Source organism: Nilaparvata lugens, chromosome 9 (genome assembly GCF_014356525.2).
Source record: "Nilaparvata lugens isolate BPH chromosome 9, ASM1435652v1, whole genome shotgun sequence".
Taxonomy (NCBI): Eukaryota; Metazoa; Arthropoda; class Insecta; order Hemiptera; family Delphacidae; genus Nilaparvata; species Nilaparvata lugens.
The window spans coordinates 5,274,970-5,293,459 of record NC_052512.1 but is presented as its reverse complement, the minus strand read 5'-3'; the positions used below and the strand labels follow the sequence as shown (position 1 = coordinate 5,293,459).

At 37.0% G+C, this 18,490-nt stretch overlaps 1 protein-coding gene across 1 annotated transcript in view; it reads left to right on the top strand.

Annotated features, from left to right (window-relative positions):
* Nucleotides 1-18,236, top strand: part of LOC111055435 — a 324,213-nt gene extending 305,977 nt beyond the window's left edge. The window contains exons 31-34 of the mRNA XM_039435440.1: nt 1,034-1,190; nt 8,299-8,470; nt 10,439-11,069; nt 17,969-18,236. Of these exons, the coding sequence (XP_039291374.1) occupies nt 1,034-1,190; nt 8,299-8,470; nt 10,439-11,069; nt 17,969-18,035 (1,027 nt within the window). The 3' untranslated portion in view covers nt 18,036-18,236. The remainder of the gene's footprint in view (nt 1-1,033; nt 1,191-8,298; nt 8,471-10,438; nt 11,070-17,968) is intronic.
* Nucleotides 18,237-18,490: the final 254 nt, after the last annotated feature.

The following is an 18,490-nucleotide window of genomic DNA, read 5'->3' as shown; positions in this document are numbered from 1 at the left end:
ATTTTCACCTGGTCCCATGACATTTTTGAGTTTTGGCTGCTTATTTACCTCTATTTAACGAATTTCGGACCTCTCAACAACAAAGTTTTCTTTTGACTTCAACATACGAAGTGTAGTATGTATAGGGAGCAGACGGTCATTTTAAAGGAGTTTTTAGTTTCAGCAGAAAGGTCAATAGACTAATAATAATGGCAATTCAGGTAGGAAGAAGATAGGGTGGTAAACAGTCAATAGAGGGTGAAACACATGTCGGAAATTGAATGCAAGTTACTGGAAATTGAATTCCAAGAACTTGTCATTATTGTAGGTGAACGACTGGACTTTCCCATTCTTGCTTTTGTCACACATTTCAATTCTTTGAACTGATTATAATGATGATGATGGCTGTGACGAACCTGAGGAGAAGATAATCCGTCAGAACAAGAAGTTCAACCGAAAATCACTCACTTTTTCAAATATAAAACATAAAAGACAGGAAAATTGAGTTATTATACTATTTAAAGTGATGTTATTGACAAAATAACCGTATTCGCGTTCCATCTAAGAAGTTGAAAAATATTGCTACAGAGTATGTACTTTGATTAAATTCTACTAATAGTACAAAATCAAGCTTTCTGGAAATAAATTGGTGAGCATACTTACTCATTACATTCTATAAATATTGAAAAAACATGTTTTTTTAAACAGCATGAATTTTCAAATATCCATATTAATATTGGCCTAATAGGTACCATACCTACATTTGCGATATGTTTTATGTACCATATCCATTTATTTACCGCCGTGATACGATATTATAAGATCCATAGGATCGTGGCACTTTTCTTGACAGAACAACCTCTCAATAACGAATACCTCTCTGCAGCGAAATTTTTCTTGGGATAATCGACTTCGTTATACAGAGGTTCGACGTATCTATAAAGAGTTGATCAACATTGTTCACAGCTCATTATGAATGAGAATTGACTTTATTGGTTGACTATAATTTAGTAATCACATCCATTGAAAATATTTCTATATTCTCTCTTGGAAGGTGCTTACTCGACCAGTGGAATCCGATCAATGAGCAGAGATTCCTAACCAAGATGAAACTACATTTTGATGACAAGACCTACGAACTGGATCGTGATACCATCCTCGAATACTTTGATGTCAAGTTGATCGAGGTCTGGATTTGTGTGAACAAAGACGTAAGTGCCTATCCACTATATCAAATCAAATCAATCATCAATCTTATGCCCGGATTCACCAACCTTGATCAAATATAGCCTAGCCATGGTCAATTAGACCATAGTCAAAATAAGATCACTCGTTCAAACATACAACTGTTCCACCAACCTCAGGATTGATCAAAACTTCGTCGATCAAATTTGAACATGGTCAACGCTTGTAGCTGTACTTTTCTGAAGTTGGCCAAAATGTTTGCTGGCTTGCTATTGGCTACATCTGATTTTTATGGATAGGAATTACTGAGATATTGCAATTTTTCAAATGCTAATGAATTAATAATTATTATTAAACGAAAATCCAAATTTAATTCTGTAATATAGTGAATTATAGTAACACCCATGATACTCAATATCAGTTTTGCTGCTCATATTCAGAGGGTAATTTGCGCTGAATGCTCTTTTTACTTTACCGTCAGGCCGTCAAAAATTCCTATTACTGTACTTTTTTTTTTGTAATTACTGTACTAATTTCTCTTCATATTCATTATTTCGGGGCAGGCCCCCTGGGCCATCTTCTCATATACCCCCCTGGCACAGACGTTTTGCGGCAGTCAAACTTAACCATTGGTTTGACCGTGATTAAACGTAACTGGTGTTGGTGGAACGAATTATTTCTGATTTGACCAGCTGATAGACTTTAACCATGTTCAAATGCCTTGACCAAGGTTGGTGGAACGGGGAATCAGTTTGTAAGAATCTCAGTTCGTCTAGTTCTCGTTTCAAATATCGGGGCACCAAGCTTCGCTCGTTATTTTTATTTATTGATAAACAAAACACAATTCTCTAAAATGATTGTGTTTATATTTCACAGCTGGCTATATGTCAGCTTATGAATTTCAGTGATGCGATATTTTGATTTTCCACAGAATCACTCACTCACTTTTTACTATCCACAGACGATGAAAGTCTCAGCTGTTCCAGCCAAGGATGAATTATCCTTCTAATGTCGTTCAGCGAGTTTTCTCAAGGATGAGACCTAGTGCAATCGAATTATTATACAGAGTGGGTGAAAATTCCGAGAACGGCTTGATATCTCATACACGAAGGTAATTTTACGGTGGGTGTGATTGGGGATCCTACTCGAATTGAAAATACCATTTTAATATGACTTTAAAAATCTGGTCCGCCATCTTGGATCCGCCATATTCAATGTAACTTCATTTTTTTAAATGGGAAGGTGGTCATGCGATACATGATTTCGATAAGGAATTTTAAGAAAAATGAATGGTGAAGACCGCACATCGATATCTCAAACCGTTCAGAAGATATTCACATAATTAATCAATATCATGCATATCAGAAATGAAATACATAAGTGGTATTGATTAATAATGTTAATATCTTCTGAACGGTTTGAAATATCTATATGTGGTTTTCGCCATTTTTCTTGAAATTTCGTATCGAGATCATGTATCGCATGACCACCTTCCTATTTAAAAAAAAATGAGGTTGCATTCAATATGGCGGATCCAAGATGGCGGACCAGATTTTTAAAGTCATATTTGAATGGTATTTTCAATTTGAGTAGGATCCCCAATCACACCCACCGTAAAATTACCTTTGTGTATGAAATATTAAGCCGTTCTCGGACTTTTCACCTACTCTGTATTATGAACCTACTAGGTATGTTCCAAATTTCGTGAAAATCGATAGAGCCGTTTTCGAGATCCGTTGAACGTAAATAAACATATAACCAGATATAAAAAGATAAACAAATATACAGAGAATGCTCGCTTAATATAATAGGATATCAAATAAGACGCTAATTTTTTGTATGCTCAAGCAGGACTTTCTGTATAACGGACCTGCGCCGCCGTATGTAGTAGCCTGCATTGATATTTTAAACGGGAACTAGACGAATTGAGATTTCGACAAACTGAGACGCTCTCTAGCAGCTGATTAGTGATTTTTTTTCTCAGTAGGAATTTCTATAAGATCACCACATACGGCCATTTTTTTCTAAGCTCAGGTCCGGTAGTATATAGGGGGTCCTGCATAGTGGAGTGACAGATTGAATAAAAATACTCATGCCCAGTTCTACAAAGCTCAGTCAAGACATTTAAATGTGGTTAATGATTTACAAGTGTGCACTGAACTTATTGACCGAGCGAAGTGAGGTCTAAGATTCAAGTCGACGGTTTTGCATTTCTCTTTTTACTTTCCTTGCCCTATTACCATAGGTAAGGAAAGTATTGCTTTCCGAAAAAAATTAAGATACCAAAATTTCCAAATTTCTATACGTTTCAAGGTTCCCTGAATCCAAAAAAGTGGGTTTTGGCTTTTGGGTATTGGTCTGTATGTGTGTGTGGGTGTGTATGAGTGTGTGTGTGTGTGTGGTGTGTGTGTGTGTGTGTGTGTGGTGTGTGTGTGTGTGTGTGTGTGTGTGTGGTGTGTGTGTGTGTGTGTGTGTGTGTGTGTGTGTGTGTGTGTGTGTGTGTGTGTTGTGTGTGTGTGTGTGTGGTGTGTGTGTGTGTGTGTGTGTTTGTGTGTTTGTGTGGTGTGTGTGTGTGTGTGTGTGTGTATGAGTGTATGTGCGTCAGTGTACACGATATCTCATCTCCCAATTAACGGAATGACTTGAACTTAAGGTCCTTACACTATGAGGATCCGACATGCACAATTTCGATCAAATGCAATTCAAGATGGTGGCTAAAATGACGAAAATGTTGTCAAAAACAGGGTTTTTCGCCATTTCCTCGAAAACGGCTCCAACGATTTTTGATAAAATTCATACCTAGAAAAGTCATTGATAACCTTTATCAACTGCCACAAGTCCCATATCCGTAAAAACTTCAGGAGCACCACCCCATCTATGCAAATTTTTATTTTAGATTTCCAATTATCAGGCTTCAGATACAATTCAAACAAGAAATTTCAAGTGAAAAAGATTGAGCTTAAAAATCTCTACAATTAATGTTCAGTAACATTTCCACCTGAAATTGAAAATAAGCTCGAAATTCGAGAAAATAAGATTATTCAATTGCAAACTGTTGGCAACTGTTGATTCCATTAAATCATTCACTATGAAGAGATAGCAGACTTCGTGTGTCTGCAGCGATATTGTCCTGTCACCAGCAGGTTCAGATCTTGAAATAGTAGACTTGAGATGCGCGTGAACACTAGCGTCAGTTGATAAATTTTCATAACGGCAAGGAAAGTTGTGTGAGTGCACCAGATTTTTGGGGTTAGTTTTCGATCTGGTTCATCTGCAGATAGCACTTGACACTGGCGACGGACAGCACATTTTCATGGCGCATCCCTAATGAATGGTCACCGCTTCAATAACAAAACCTCAATTTTGTGCCATTTGTTCAGAATAATAACATGTGTTAGTTAAATTACAGAGTTGCCGGATTGTGAAACCGTTAAAATCTTGGTTAGTCAACTGGAAAACTTAATCGGGATTAAAAACGAACAGATATTTGTGGAACAGAAATGAATCCATAAAACTAACGCTCATTTGTTACCATTGATGTCCATATCCAACAGACGTACCTGCAACTGGCCCTGAGAGTATTTTCTATATTTTGCAGAATATAATATACCATAACATACCCTATGGCGCTACAGCCCTCTGTGGGCCTTGGCCTCCGCCACGATCCTCCTCCATCTCGGTCGATCCTGACACAACTCTCTCCAGTTTCTCACTCCCATCACTCTAAGGTCCTCCTCCACACCATCTATCCATCTCTTTCTTGGACGACCTCTCCTTCTAGGTCCATCTATTTTTCCATTGAGTGTCGCTCTTGGAAGCCTCTCATTATCCATTCTCCACACATGGTCAAGCCATCTTATTCTCTGGGCCTTGACAAATCTAACAATATTCTCACCCTGCAGTGCTTCCTCCACCTCTGCTCCTTCTCCTCCATGTATCCGCTGCTACCCAAACCGCACCAAAAATTTTCATCACAATTCCTCTCTCAAATACCCTCAATGCCTCTTCGTCTTTCTTAGTCATTGTCCATGACTCAGAGCCATAGCATACAATAGGTCTGATCAGAGTTTTGTAAAGCCTCATTTTACTATTTTTACCTAATACTTTTGATGTCATTAGTCTCTTATTTATATAGTATGCTCTGTTCCCACTCATAATACGTTTCTGAATTTCATCTGTCATATTGTTTCCAGCATTGAGGATAGTGCCAAGGTACTTAAACTCATACACCCCTTCAAATACTCTCTCTCCCACCTCCAATTCAATTGTTCTCCTTCTAGTGTTCACTGCGGACATTCTCATATATTTTGTTTTTCCATTATTGACCTGCAACCCCATTTTTTGTGCCTCACTTTCTAAGCTGGAAAAGCATTCCCTTATGCAGTTAGCATTTCGCGCCATCAAAACCACGTCATCTGCATATGCTCCTACCTGACTCATTCTAAAATATATATTCCCACCCAGGTTCAGGTTCTGTATAGCATGATGCAAGGCAAGGTTGAATAATACCGCTGCTAGCGCATCGCCTTGCTTTACTCCATTTGTGATGCTTATCACTCTGCTCTTCCTTCCTCCAATTGCTATCCTTGCCATAGACCCTTCCAGACTCATCTTCACCAGTCGCACAAGCTTTTTAGGAATGCCAAATGATTCAAGCGCATTGACAAGCTGTCCTCTATTTATTGAATCAAATGCCTGTTTGAAGTCCACAAACAGCAGATGTACATCCCTGTTATACTCTATACATCGTTCTAATGCTTGTCGCATGGTAAATATTTGATCAGAGGTTCCCCTCCCTCTTCTGAATCCGCTCTGATATTCACCTATTATTTCCTCTGCATATATTGGAATTCTGTCCATTAATATGATTGAGAATATCTTATAGGCCAGATTCAGTAGAGTTATGGCTCTATAGTTGCAGCACTCCTTCTTGTTTCCATTCTTATATATGGGGACAATGATTTCAACATTCCAATCACCTGGCATCACTTCCTCTTTCCAGACTTGGCAAATCAGTTGATGCAGCTCCCTGCTCAGCCCTTCTCCACCATGTTTTATCAGCTCAGCTATTATCTGGTCATTTCCTGGAGCTCTATTGTTATTGAGTCGTCCAATAGCACGCTTTACTTCATCATGAGTAGGCTCTTCCACATTGATTTCCGGTCCAAGAAAGGTTCTATTTTTTCATCCTCATTTCTCTGTTGTTCATTCAGTGCAATCTCAAAATATCCTGCCCATCTATCCAACACCTCATCTTCCTCTGTCAAAGCATTTCCATCCCTGTCATTGCAAATATTCAATCTTGGCTGGTAACTTTTGGTCATGCTTCTCACTTCCTTGTAGAAGGCTCTGTCATCTCTCTTCTCTTGCAAGGCTTCTATGTTTCCCAGCTGTCTTTTTAATGATTCTCTTTTCTTTTGTCTACATGTTTTGCTGGCTTCTCGTCGGCTGTCCCTATAATTTTCATAGTTCTGTCTTGTCCTTCTCTGTAGCATTCTTTGCCTGTCTTCATTTCTTCTTTCAATCCTCCTTCGGCACTCCTCATCATACCACTCTCCATTTCTCGTTTCGGGCTCTTCACCAATTGTTTCTTTAGCAGCTTCCACTATCGCCCTTTCCATGCCCCTCCAGTGATCTTCCACAGAATGTCTCCAAGTACCCTGATCAAGCTTTTCCTCCAGCCTCTGTCTGTACCTCTCACTTTCCTGAGTAACCTTCAATTTTGCAGAATTCCATCGGATTCTTCTTTTGTTCTGACCTATTTGTTGGTTAGACAGTCTTTCTCTCACCTTAACTCTAACTAGGGAGTGGTCTGTCTCACAATTTGGTCCTCTTAGTGTTCTAACGTCAATCACCGATGATGCATGTCTTTTATCAACTAGTACATGGTCAATCTGATTTACCTGATCACTTCCTGGTACAGACCAAGCTCCAAGGTGGATTCTTTTGTGTTTAAAGCAAGTACTTTCAATGATCATATTACAGGAGGCTGCAAACTGTCCCAACATTCTGCCATTATCACTTGTTTCCTCATGCAATGGAAATTTTCCGGCCACATCTGCCATGAAATTTTCTTGGCCGACCTTAGCATTGAAGTCTCCTAATATCAGTTTCATATCATATTTTGGAGACTCTTCTACAGTTTTCTTTAGGATGTCATAGAACTCTTCCTCATCATCATTACTTTTTTCTTCAGTGGGTGCATGTACAGATATTATTGTGATGTTTCTGAGGCAACATTTAATTCTCAATTTACAAATTCTATCAGATACAGGGTCGAATGCTAAAATGTGCTTTTTTAGTTTTTTGTTTATTATGAAGCCCGTTCCAAACAGACCAGTTCTAGTTTCCGGTCCACTATAGTACATTGTGAAGTTTTGTTTGTCAATTCTGCCTTGGCCCTGCCATCTAATCTCTTGCAGAGCCATGATATCCAAGTCAAATTTAGTCATTTCCTCTGCGATTTCCATCATTTTACCTGGTCTAAGCATAGTCTGAACATTCCAGGTTGCCAGCTTCAGATCTTTTTTTGCTGCCTTCTTTGCCCTCCCTGTGCATCTTACAATGGCATCTCTCAATACTGTCCCCTCCTGGAGATCCGAATAGGGGACTGTTTTACCTCCAGGAATATTTGTTGCATCAGGACCTGTCATTCTAAGGATCGCCGTTTGGCTTCTTTAAAATTTGTTTTTTACAGTGTAGAGTCTTAAGTTCTACGACCAACCCCCAATTTGGAGGACCAGAAAAGGAAAAGAAGAAAAATATGGCCAAGGGAGGCCGACAGAAAGAATGGAGTAAAAATGGCACTAAGCTAAGTCAATGGAAATAGTGCCATTCTAGAAATTTGAAAGTTCCAAAGCATATAGAAGAGAAGAAGGGAGAGGGAAGAAGAGCTTTGGAAAAGGGTCCCGTTAGTCGCCTCCTACGACAAGCCGGGATTACTGTGGGCCTATTCTGGTGTGACAAATTGCTGAGTCAGGTGGTCAACTCAGGGCTCCCCTAACCCACAGGGGTTGCAGAATATGATATATTTTATCGCATTTTCTATATTTTGCAGAATATATTATATATTTTTTTGAATTTTCTATATTTTGCAGAATATATTATATTTTTTCGATTTTCTATATTTTGCAGCAAGCTATGCTGAGAGTAGTGACAAAGCTGCAAGGTGTGAAGAAGTTCCATTCTATCAGGAGTCATGATGGAATCGAATTTGAAGAATTCAAACTGGACAACGGGGGAGCCTCACTCAAAATAACTGAAATCAAATATATGGATGGAAGAACATTCGAGGTCTTGAAATTCAGTGAGTTCGAAATTCTATCCAGCCCAATTAGATTATAGTCCAGTCAAATGGTCATTTTCCAGAAAGAATTTTTTCGCCACACTGCACAGAAAGCAGCTGGTTTCCAGTCCCTACATAGATCTGGAAGACCTTGTTTGCAGACGACTCTTGTCTGACGTAAGAAACAAGCCTAGGCTGGAAAGAGTACTCTTTCCAGCCGCTAACATGGAAGTCCATAGTTAATAAGTCATCTGCTAGATCGGGTGAATATAAACTTTCTTCTCTGTAGTCGCCATTATTTCAGTTCGAATTTCGAATCAAACTAATTCAGCATTCCCTTTGCAACCATTCTTATTCAATTATTTATTGTTGATTGGTGCATTCCGAATTTTCAAAAATGCTTGAAGATGACGACGCTGGTGATATTCCAAGTGGAATTTCAAAAGAATCTGAAATCCTGACTGCAAATCTTCTACCACTAAAATCAAGAGATAGGTATGATTCTTCATTCTCTATTATCTATTTATTTTGTCAGCAGTACCTGTAGTGTGGCAAAAAATATCGTTCGCATCATGGGCAAAAATGTTTTTCTGGCTCTCAATCTTTTCTAGTCCTCGGCCTACAGCCTTGGACTTAAAAACCGATTTCGAGCCGGAAAAATCTAATTTTCTGCTCTAGGTGCGAATTATACTATTCTCAACGGTTCTGTATGTATTTTAGGGCGCTGAATTCGAATCTGAAGACATACCCCCATTAGGAAATACTGAAATCAAATGTCTCTAAACGGGTGATTCTCATAGAAAATAACCCTCGTGAGATGATTTCAGCCGAAATATGTATGTTTTTGTTAGGAAGGCCTTGAGAAGGTATTATAATGACAAAAAAAATGGATTTTGGCTGTAGGACAGGATTTTCTATTTCTGGGTGTATTCCCCCTTCCTGCAAATTCCCAAAAAACCTTGACACGCAATTAAAAAAGGAACATACCTGTCAAATTTCACGAAAATCTATTACCACGTTCGCCGTAAATACGCAACATATAAACATTTAAACATTTAGAGAAATGCCAAACCGTCGACTTGAATCTTAGACCTCACTTCGCTTGGTCAAAAATGTTTCTGTCATCTTTGCAGTTGTCAGTTCATCTCTACTGCTCCCTCCTAGGTTTTTAGTGAAGGCACCCAATCAATCAATCAGTTGATCCTCACTATTCGGGAGAAGCTCACCCTGTTTCACTTCTAACAGCTGTTTATTTCTTCTGGCTTCATTCTCTGAGAGAATTCTTGTTATATTATACAACTCCTTACTATCCAATTTTCTTGCTGTTTTTTTTCTGCTTATGATCAAGGTCTATGAATACAGGTCATGACACAATCTCGTGATGCATTGCAAAATCGCCATTTTATGGGGTTCTAGTTCAGCAATTTTAAATTTAACAGCTGTTATCATTATAGATTGATCAACATGATGTGTTATTTTGTTAGGCTATATTGTTTAAGGAATATTGCTTGGCTTTAAATTGTAAAATAAATTCTCCCAAAGGAATTATAATATTTAGATTCCAACTAGGAACAGAATTGTTGATTTTTAGATTTAATTGATTGGGAGCTTTGAACTGTTTTTGAGGTTAGCCTTTTGTCCCAATTCCTTATGAATCATAACAAGCTACAAGAATGGGAACAATTTTTAATAATAAAAAAATGAATTATTGAACCATCCATTATTGAAATTTCATTATTAAAGAATCGAAAACCTGAATTCACGTATTATCTGATCCAGAATATTGTTTTCAAAAATCATGCATTATGATTTTGTTTATGGGCAGATTGGAATTTCAAATGTACCACCATAAAGACCCCACATAATGGCTGCTCCATAAGGAACACAAATGTCATGACCTGTATTTATATACCTTGCTTATGATTATTCATACCAATGATTTCCATTATTCTATCAATCTATTAATTGATGGATTCTATTCTCTTCCAGCAAAACCTTTGAAGGAGATAGAGAAGGTTGTCGTCACGAAACCAGGCAGCACCAGAAGTAAGGCAGAAAGTGCTGGAAGGCAGTCAGCAAGTGCTGGAAGCGGACCAGGAAGTGCCAGAAGTGTACCAGTTGGTGCCGGAAGAGGACCACCAGTAAGTGCCAGAAGTGTACCAGTTGGTGCCGGAAGTGGACCAGGAAGTCCAGTCAATAAGGTGGCTAGTACTGGAAGTGGACCAGAAAGTACCAGAAGTGGACCAGAAAGTGCCGGAAGTGGACCAGGAAGTGCCAGAAGTGGAACCGGAAGTGGACCAGGAAGAGCTGGAACCGAACCAGGAAGTGCCGGAACCGGACCAGGAAGTGCCGGAACTGGACCAGGAAGTGCCGGAAGTGGACCAGGAAATGCCGGAACTGGACCAGGAAGTGCCGAAAATGGTCATGAAAGTTCAGATGATGAGGCCGGAAGTGGACATGAGAGTTCAGATGATGAGGCAGAAAGTGAATATGAAAGTTCAGATGATGAGGCAGAAAGTGGGCATGAAAGTTCGGATGACAAAGCAGGAAGTTCCAGAAGTCGACAGGGAAATCCGGAAGACATTGCACTCACTTATTCATTTGAGCCATCAAATCCAAGGTGAGCAAGATCACATTCGTTTTCACAATCAGATATTCATGTTTCCTTTTCAAATATATGCAGGCTCCCACAAAATTTGTAATAGCCAACAAAAAATGACTAGTAAAAGTTCTCATATCACTTTGGTTTTTTTTTACTTGAACATAAAACAAGTCAGCAACTAAGATATACATTATAACTATTATAGCCAATTCTCTGACTCCAGCTGCTTAAAGTCTAGAACTTGGCTAAATCCCGAGCTCGGAACCGGCCCTATAAGTTTTTTGTAGGGTTATCTAGTTTGTTAATTTATCTATGAGAGCCTGAAGTCTAACTTTGGGCTCAAGCTCCAATAGATAATTTACAATCTTGATAACCTTACAAAACACTTCATAGGGCCGAATTTCGAGCTCAAAATTCAAGTAAGTTCTAGACTTTAAACAGCTGGATTCAGAAAATTCTCGGATCTCGGAAACGGGGTAGTTGCAGTAAAACTACTAATGATTTCTAAATTAGATTTCAAGAAACTAGGAAATTGAACACAAAATAAAATAAAGAGAGAATAGTGTAAAGTTTCAGCTGCTTTGAATTATTTAGGAATGTTCCATTTCCTCAAGGAAAAACGTTTCCAATAATAGAAATTAGAAAATAAGGATTATCATAAAAGCTGCAACTATGCCCCATTTTGGAAAGTCGATTTTCTTACTCCAGCTGTTTGAAGTCTACAACTTAGCTGAATCCCGAGCTCAGAAGCTGGCCCTATAAGTTTTTTGGAAGGTTATCTAAGGCTAGGCACACACCAGTTAGTCAAGGCAAGACAAGACATTTTCAGACACAATACTTCATATAGTTGCTTATGAAGACATGTCTAATTGCAATGACTAATCGGTGTGTGTTGCTTCATAAGCAAAAATGTGAAGTATCGTGACTAATCGTGACTAGTCTTGTCTTGACCAACTGTTGTTTGCCTATTCTATATTGTAAAAAATCTATCAGAGCCTGAGCCGAAAGTTAGACTTCAGGCTTTAATGTCAGGATCAGGATCTAATAGATAAATTAACAAACTGGATAACCTTACAAAAACTTATAATGTATATATTTCTTACTAACTACTAACAAGTTGTTAACTGACTACTTGTTTTTTGTTCAAATAAAAAAAATAGCAGAGCGGTTAATTTGGAATGATTCAAATACTCAATTTTTTACAAATTTCATGTAGAAACAATGGTCGTCGACCGTTATACCTTTTGTGGAACACTATGTATAATGTTATATTCCTGACATTAATTGAACATTACTGACATTATTCGCCAGTATTATTTTTGCTGCCAATCATACAGAGTTGTGCAGAGGAAATGCATGTTTTTCTAACAGTCAGTACTCGTCAATGGGAGAGGGTATTGCCCTGGAACGAATGTTGGCAGACGATCCATACTATGCCATTTCAATTGCTATGAGCATTGAAACGTGCAACAACATGTGTTCGCTGTTAAGCAGTTTTTTTAGGAAACAACGAGTTTGTAGTCACAGTGCAACGCATTGGGCGTCGAGGTGCAATGCCCGATCGAAATACTGTACTCTGATGGGTTGCAGCATTTAGGAGTACTAGTTCTGTGATGAAAAAGAAACCACCTGGTCTTTCCCGTTCAGTTCGTACTCCTGAAAATGTAGACCAAGTCAGTGTTGTCTAGTCGATCGTCTAGGACTTGTAACAACTGCCATTCTGACTCGGTCTACATTTTTCCGGGGAATGGGAAAGATCAGGTGGTTTCTTTTTCATCACAGATGAATGGGTTGCAGCATCAGAGTACAGTATTTCGATCGGGCATTGCACATTGACCCTCAACTCTAAAATGTTGACGAAATGTGTTGCACTGTGACTACAGATTCATTGTTTCTAAAAAATAAACTGCTCAACAGTGAACACACGATGTTGTACATTCCAACGCTCATATCTATTGAAATGGCATAGTATGGGACCTCGCGCAGTTAGAAACTGCAGCCTCCATCTGAGTGAATTATGTCCTGTCCTGTCGTGTCGATGAGATATCGGTGTATAAACAGCTAATGGCTGTTCCAAATGTTGTATTGACAATTATTATTGACCGAGTGAAGTGAGATCTAGAATTCAAGTTGACGGTTTGGCATTTCTCTTAATGTTTAAATGTTTGAATGTTTATATGTTGCGCATTTACGGCGAAACGCGGTAATAGATTTTCATGAAATTTGACAGGTATGGTCCTTTTTTAATTGCGCATCGACGTATATACAAGGTTTTGGAAATTTTGCATTTCAAGGATAATATAAAAGGAAAAAGGAGCCTCCTTCAAACGCCAATATTAGAGTAAAAATCAGACTATGGTCTGATTCACTATAGACTATAAGTGATTCATTTATAGACTACAGTCTATAATTATTCATCATAAATCAGCTGACTTATCGAGTTGAAAGCAGAGAAAAGTCGGGAGAAAATACTATGCTACTTCAAGTTGCATGTGAGGCATGCAATTAATAGTCCACACAACAGCTGTTTTTTCACTAAGTTACAATGAGATATTGAATTGCATGCGTCATTGCATGCAATTTATTATCCACTCGATAGCTGATTTATGATGAATAATTCTATAGACTGATTTTTACTCTAATATTGGTGTTTGAAGGAGGCTCCCCTTTCCTTTTATATTATCCTTGTAATGCAAATATTTCCAAAAACCTTGTATATACGTCGACGCGCAATTTAAAAAAGAACATACCTGTTAAATTTCATGTAAATCTATTACCGCGTTTCGCCGTAAATGCGCAACATTTGAACATAATTATAAACATAAAGAGAAATGCAAAAAACGTCGACTGGAATCTTAGACCTCACTTCGCTCGGTCAATTAGCTTTATAGTAGAAAATAATGACAACAAAGCAATATTATTTATGATATTCCAAATAACCTATTAATGTTTCAAACTATTTGTCTAACCCTTTTGATATTTTAAATAATTGATATTCAGAATTTCAGACAATGATGGCAAATCATCTTTATTGAGGTCCACATTATAATGGCAGTGTTTGATTAGCAATGGTATTGCTATCCTTGTCTATCATCCAACAAAGTGGATACCGCTATCTCTTTCTCGCTTTGCTCTGTTACCAGATCGTCTTTTAACAATGTAGAATTAATAATTCATTAACAAAATATCTAATCTTAATTATGAAAATGCATTATAAAATTATCAAAAAATATAATATTTTGATTAATAAAATATGATTTTGATTATTTTAAATGAGAATCAACAGTTAATATTACATCAATGAACCTGCATCAGCTACATTAGGAGGCATTGACAAGACAGAGGATCGGCAACGTTTTTCTCCTATCTTTCTCACCTGCAATTATAACGTGGACCTCACTATAGGCTGCACAGTTAGGTCCACGTTATAATGACAGTAGAGAATGATAGGAGAACAGAGTTGCCGATCCTCTGTCTTGTCAATACCTTCAATAGACGGTACCTGATACAGGTTTATTGATGTAGTATCAACTGTCCATTCTCGTTTAAAATAATCAATCATATATTATTAAGCAATAATCTTCAATAATTGAATAATTGATTTCCATAGTTCAGATTAAATATATTGTTAAGTCTACATTGTTAAAAGACGATCTGGCAACAGAGCAATGCGAGAAAGTGATCGCGCTATCCGCTTTGTTGTATGAAGGACTAGGATAGCAATACGGTACCGTCTTTATAACATTGTCATTATAACGTGGACCTCACTATAGTGTCTGGTGCAAAATATTTTCAAACATTTTGAAAGAAAGGCTGAAAACGTTGAACGCGGAAAGATTATTGGAAATACCAATGCAATGTTATTATCTGCTTTTTCAAATGATATACAAGGAAAACAATATCAATTTCAACCAAATACAGCCATTATAACATGGACCTTACTATAGAATATATTGGAAAATCTGGTGTGGCGCACTCACACAACTTTCCTTGCCGTTATGAAAATTTATCACCTGACGCAAGTGTTCACGCGCATCTCAAGTCTACTATTCAAAGATCCAAGCCAGCTGGTGACAGGACAATAACGCTAGAGACACACGGAGTCTGCTATCTCCTCATAGTGAATGATTTAATAGAATCAACAGTTGCCAACAGTTTGCAGTTATTGAAATGATAACATTTTCTCGAATTTCGAGCTTATTTTAAATTTTAGGTGGAAATGTTACTGAACATTAGTTGTAGGGATTTTAATGCTCAATCTTTTCCATTTGGAATTTTTTGTTTAGCCTGATAATTGGGAATCTAAAATCAAACTTTGCATAGATGAGGCGGAGCTCTTGGAATTTTTACAGATATGGGACTTATGGCTGTTGATAGAGCTTATCACTGACTATTTTAGGTATAAATTTGATCAAAATCGTTGGAGCCGTTTTCGAGAAATTCGCGAAAACCTCTGTTTTTGACAACATTTTCGCCATTTTAGCCGCCATCTTGAATTGCATTAGATCGAAATTGTTCGTGTCGGATCCTTATATTGAAAGGACCTCAAGTTTCAAATTTCAAGTCATTCCGTTAATTGGGAGATGAGATATCGTGTACACAGACGCACATACACTTATTTATACACACACACATACTTGTCTGTATGATGTAAAAATCACTGTTTTGGACTCAGGGAACCTTGAAACATATAGAAATTTGGGTACCTTAATTTTTTTCGGAAAGCAATACTTTGCTTACCTATGGTAATAGGGCAAGGAAAGTAAAAATAGATTTTTTGTGAATGTTTTATTATTCACGAGACTGAAAAAAACAATTGGCTCTTTGAGGTTCATGGATTAAGTCTTTAAGGCTCGACTCACACGTTGGGTGGTCACACACCAGCTAGTCATAACACGACTAGTCACGATTAGTCACAATAATTCACATAGTTGTTTAAGAAGCAACACACACCGATTAGTCATTGAAATTAGACATGTCTTCATAAGCAACTAACTTATGTGAAGTATTTATTTATCACATTGTGTACAAATACTTAACATAAGGAAAGGCACAACAGGCTCATGCCCAAAACTGTCCCATTTCCAATTTATACTATACTGTCCAAATCAAAACGTTGGTTATGTCACTCTCACTCTCCAAAATACAATTTACGCTCTTCAATACTCAGATAAACGAACAAATTTTGAATCAAATAGATACTATTCTGACCTTAAACAAAACAAGTAGCCTCATTGTATTCAAACAAAAATTTTTAAAAAAGTATTGTGACTAAATGTGTCTTGTCTTGTCTTGTCTTGACTAACTGGTGTGTGCCTAGCCTTACGCGACTCAGGTCGAGAAGAGACTCAACTCTAGTGGAGAGCATGTGTTTCCAAATTGTGACAGTCGCGAAGACTAGAATCGACTGGTCTGAGTGTCACCATTTTTGGAAATACATGCTCTCCACTAGAGTCCAGTCTCTTCTCGACCTGAGTCGCGTAAGTGTGAGTTGAACTTTTAATCAGCTGATGTCAAGCTTTTTATATATGTATCTTACAGTTTCTGTGAAAATACAGATATAGTATACTGATTAAAATTTAAATTTTAGATTTAGAACTTTTTTTTAAAAGTTCATTGCTCATGTTCGCGGCGCGTATATCTGTACGCACTTAAGAGTTTGAAAAACGATATTGATTGAAGAATAGACTACTATATACAGAGTGTTCCAGAAGTAGTGTCGAAAATTTTAGGGTATTGTTCCTGGATGATAGGTGACTACAAAATGTTGTATTTGAAGTGTCCAAAACTCCGCGGTTATCTCTAATAACTGCCATTTTATTTTTTTTTCACTTAGGAATTTTTATCTCAAGAACAAAATGTTGTATTGATCTGAAATTTGGCACGAATATTTATGCTATGAAGACTCAATTTGAAAAATAAAATAAAATAAATGCTATGTAAATTTTCAAGTTGGCGGCCATTTAAAATTGTTGATTGCAAATTTCACGAAAACTGTTCACTTTACAAAAATTTATAAAAGACAAAAAAGTTAGCAAATTTGTTCAAGATTCCAAGGATACCTTATTTATTAAGACTGGTTGAAGAATAACAACGGAATTGATTATTATTCTCTGTTATTCTTGGTCTCTTGTAATTTTTCTGTAAAGTGAATGGTTTTCATGAAATTTGTCATCAACAAATTTAAATGGCCGCCATTTTTAAAATTTACATCGAAATTTTTGTATTTTATTTTTTGAAGTTGAGTCTTTATAGCATAAATATTCATGCCAAATTTCAGGTCAATACAACATTTCGTTCTTGAGATAAAAATTCCCAAGTGAAAAAAACAAAATGGCAGCTAAAGGATAACCGCTGAGTTTTGGACACTTCAAATACGACATTTGTAGTCTCCTATCCTCCAGGAACAATATCCTATAGTGAGGTCCACGTTGTAATGACAGTGGATGGGGATAGGAGAATAGCGATGCTGATTCTCTGCATTAATTAATTATATTTCTACACTGTCAAAAAAATAATAAGCATCGTTGTGGACCTAGAAAAGGATAGTTCCACCGGCTTTGTCAAATGATAGACAAGTATATCAAAACCAAAGTTGAACAAATACTGTCATTATAACGTGGACCCCACTATAGAATATTCGACACTACTTCTGAAATACTCTGTATAATAAAAAATTAAATTAATTTGCTCGTTTAACTGAGTATTGAAAAGCGTAAATTGTATTTCGAAAAGTGAAAGTGACATAACAAACATTTCGATTTTGACAGTATAGTATAAATTGGAAATGGGACAGTTTTGGGCATGAACTTGTTGTGCCTTTCCTCACGTTGAGTATTTGAACACAATGTGATAAATGAATAAATAATAACTGATTATAATAACAAATTAATTTTGAACCTTTTGTTCTGTTTCAGCCGCCAATGGACAGCATGGCATATTCTTTTCTCCTGGTTCAGAACCCGCAGCACTGAATCGGAATAATTTCTATGATTATATTCTATATTCCATTTTGTTTAAATATTCTTTATTATATTCCCATAATCCATGGATTCGTTTTAGGATTTAGCCTGTGGTAACATTATCACTATAATTATAGTATAGATTTTATTGAACATGGGAGCTTCATTCTCATACAGGATGAGTCATTATTATTTCAAATAAATGATATAATTGAAAAATATATTTCATTGAATGAATAATTATTAAAAATTCCCTATCAATGCTCTCATTCAATTAAAAATGGAGTCTCAATGATTCAAATTGTAATAATGTTTATAATTTCGGAAAGCGATCATCAACGAAATATGGAGTTTCTTACAATTCATTGAGAAACATTTATTATCTTCTTCTTCTTCTTCTCTTCTTCTTCTTCTCCTTCTTCTTCTTCTTCTTCTTCTTCTTCTTCTTCTTCTCCTTCTCCTTCTCCTTCTCCTCCT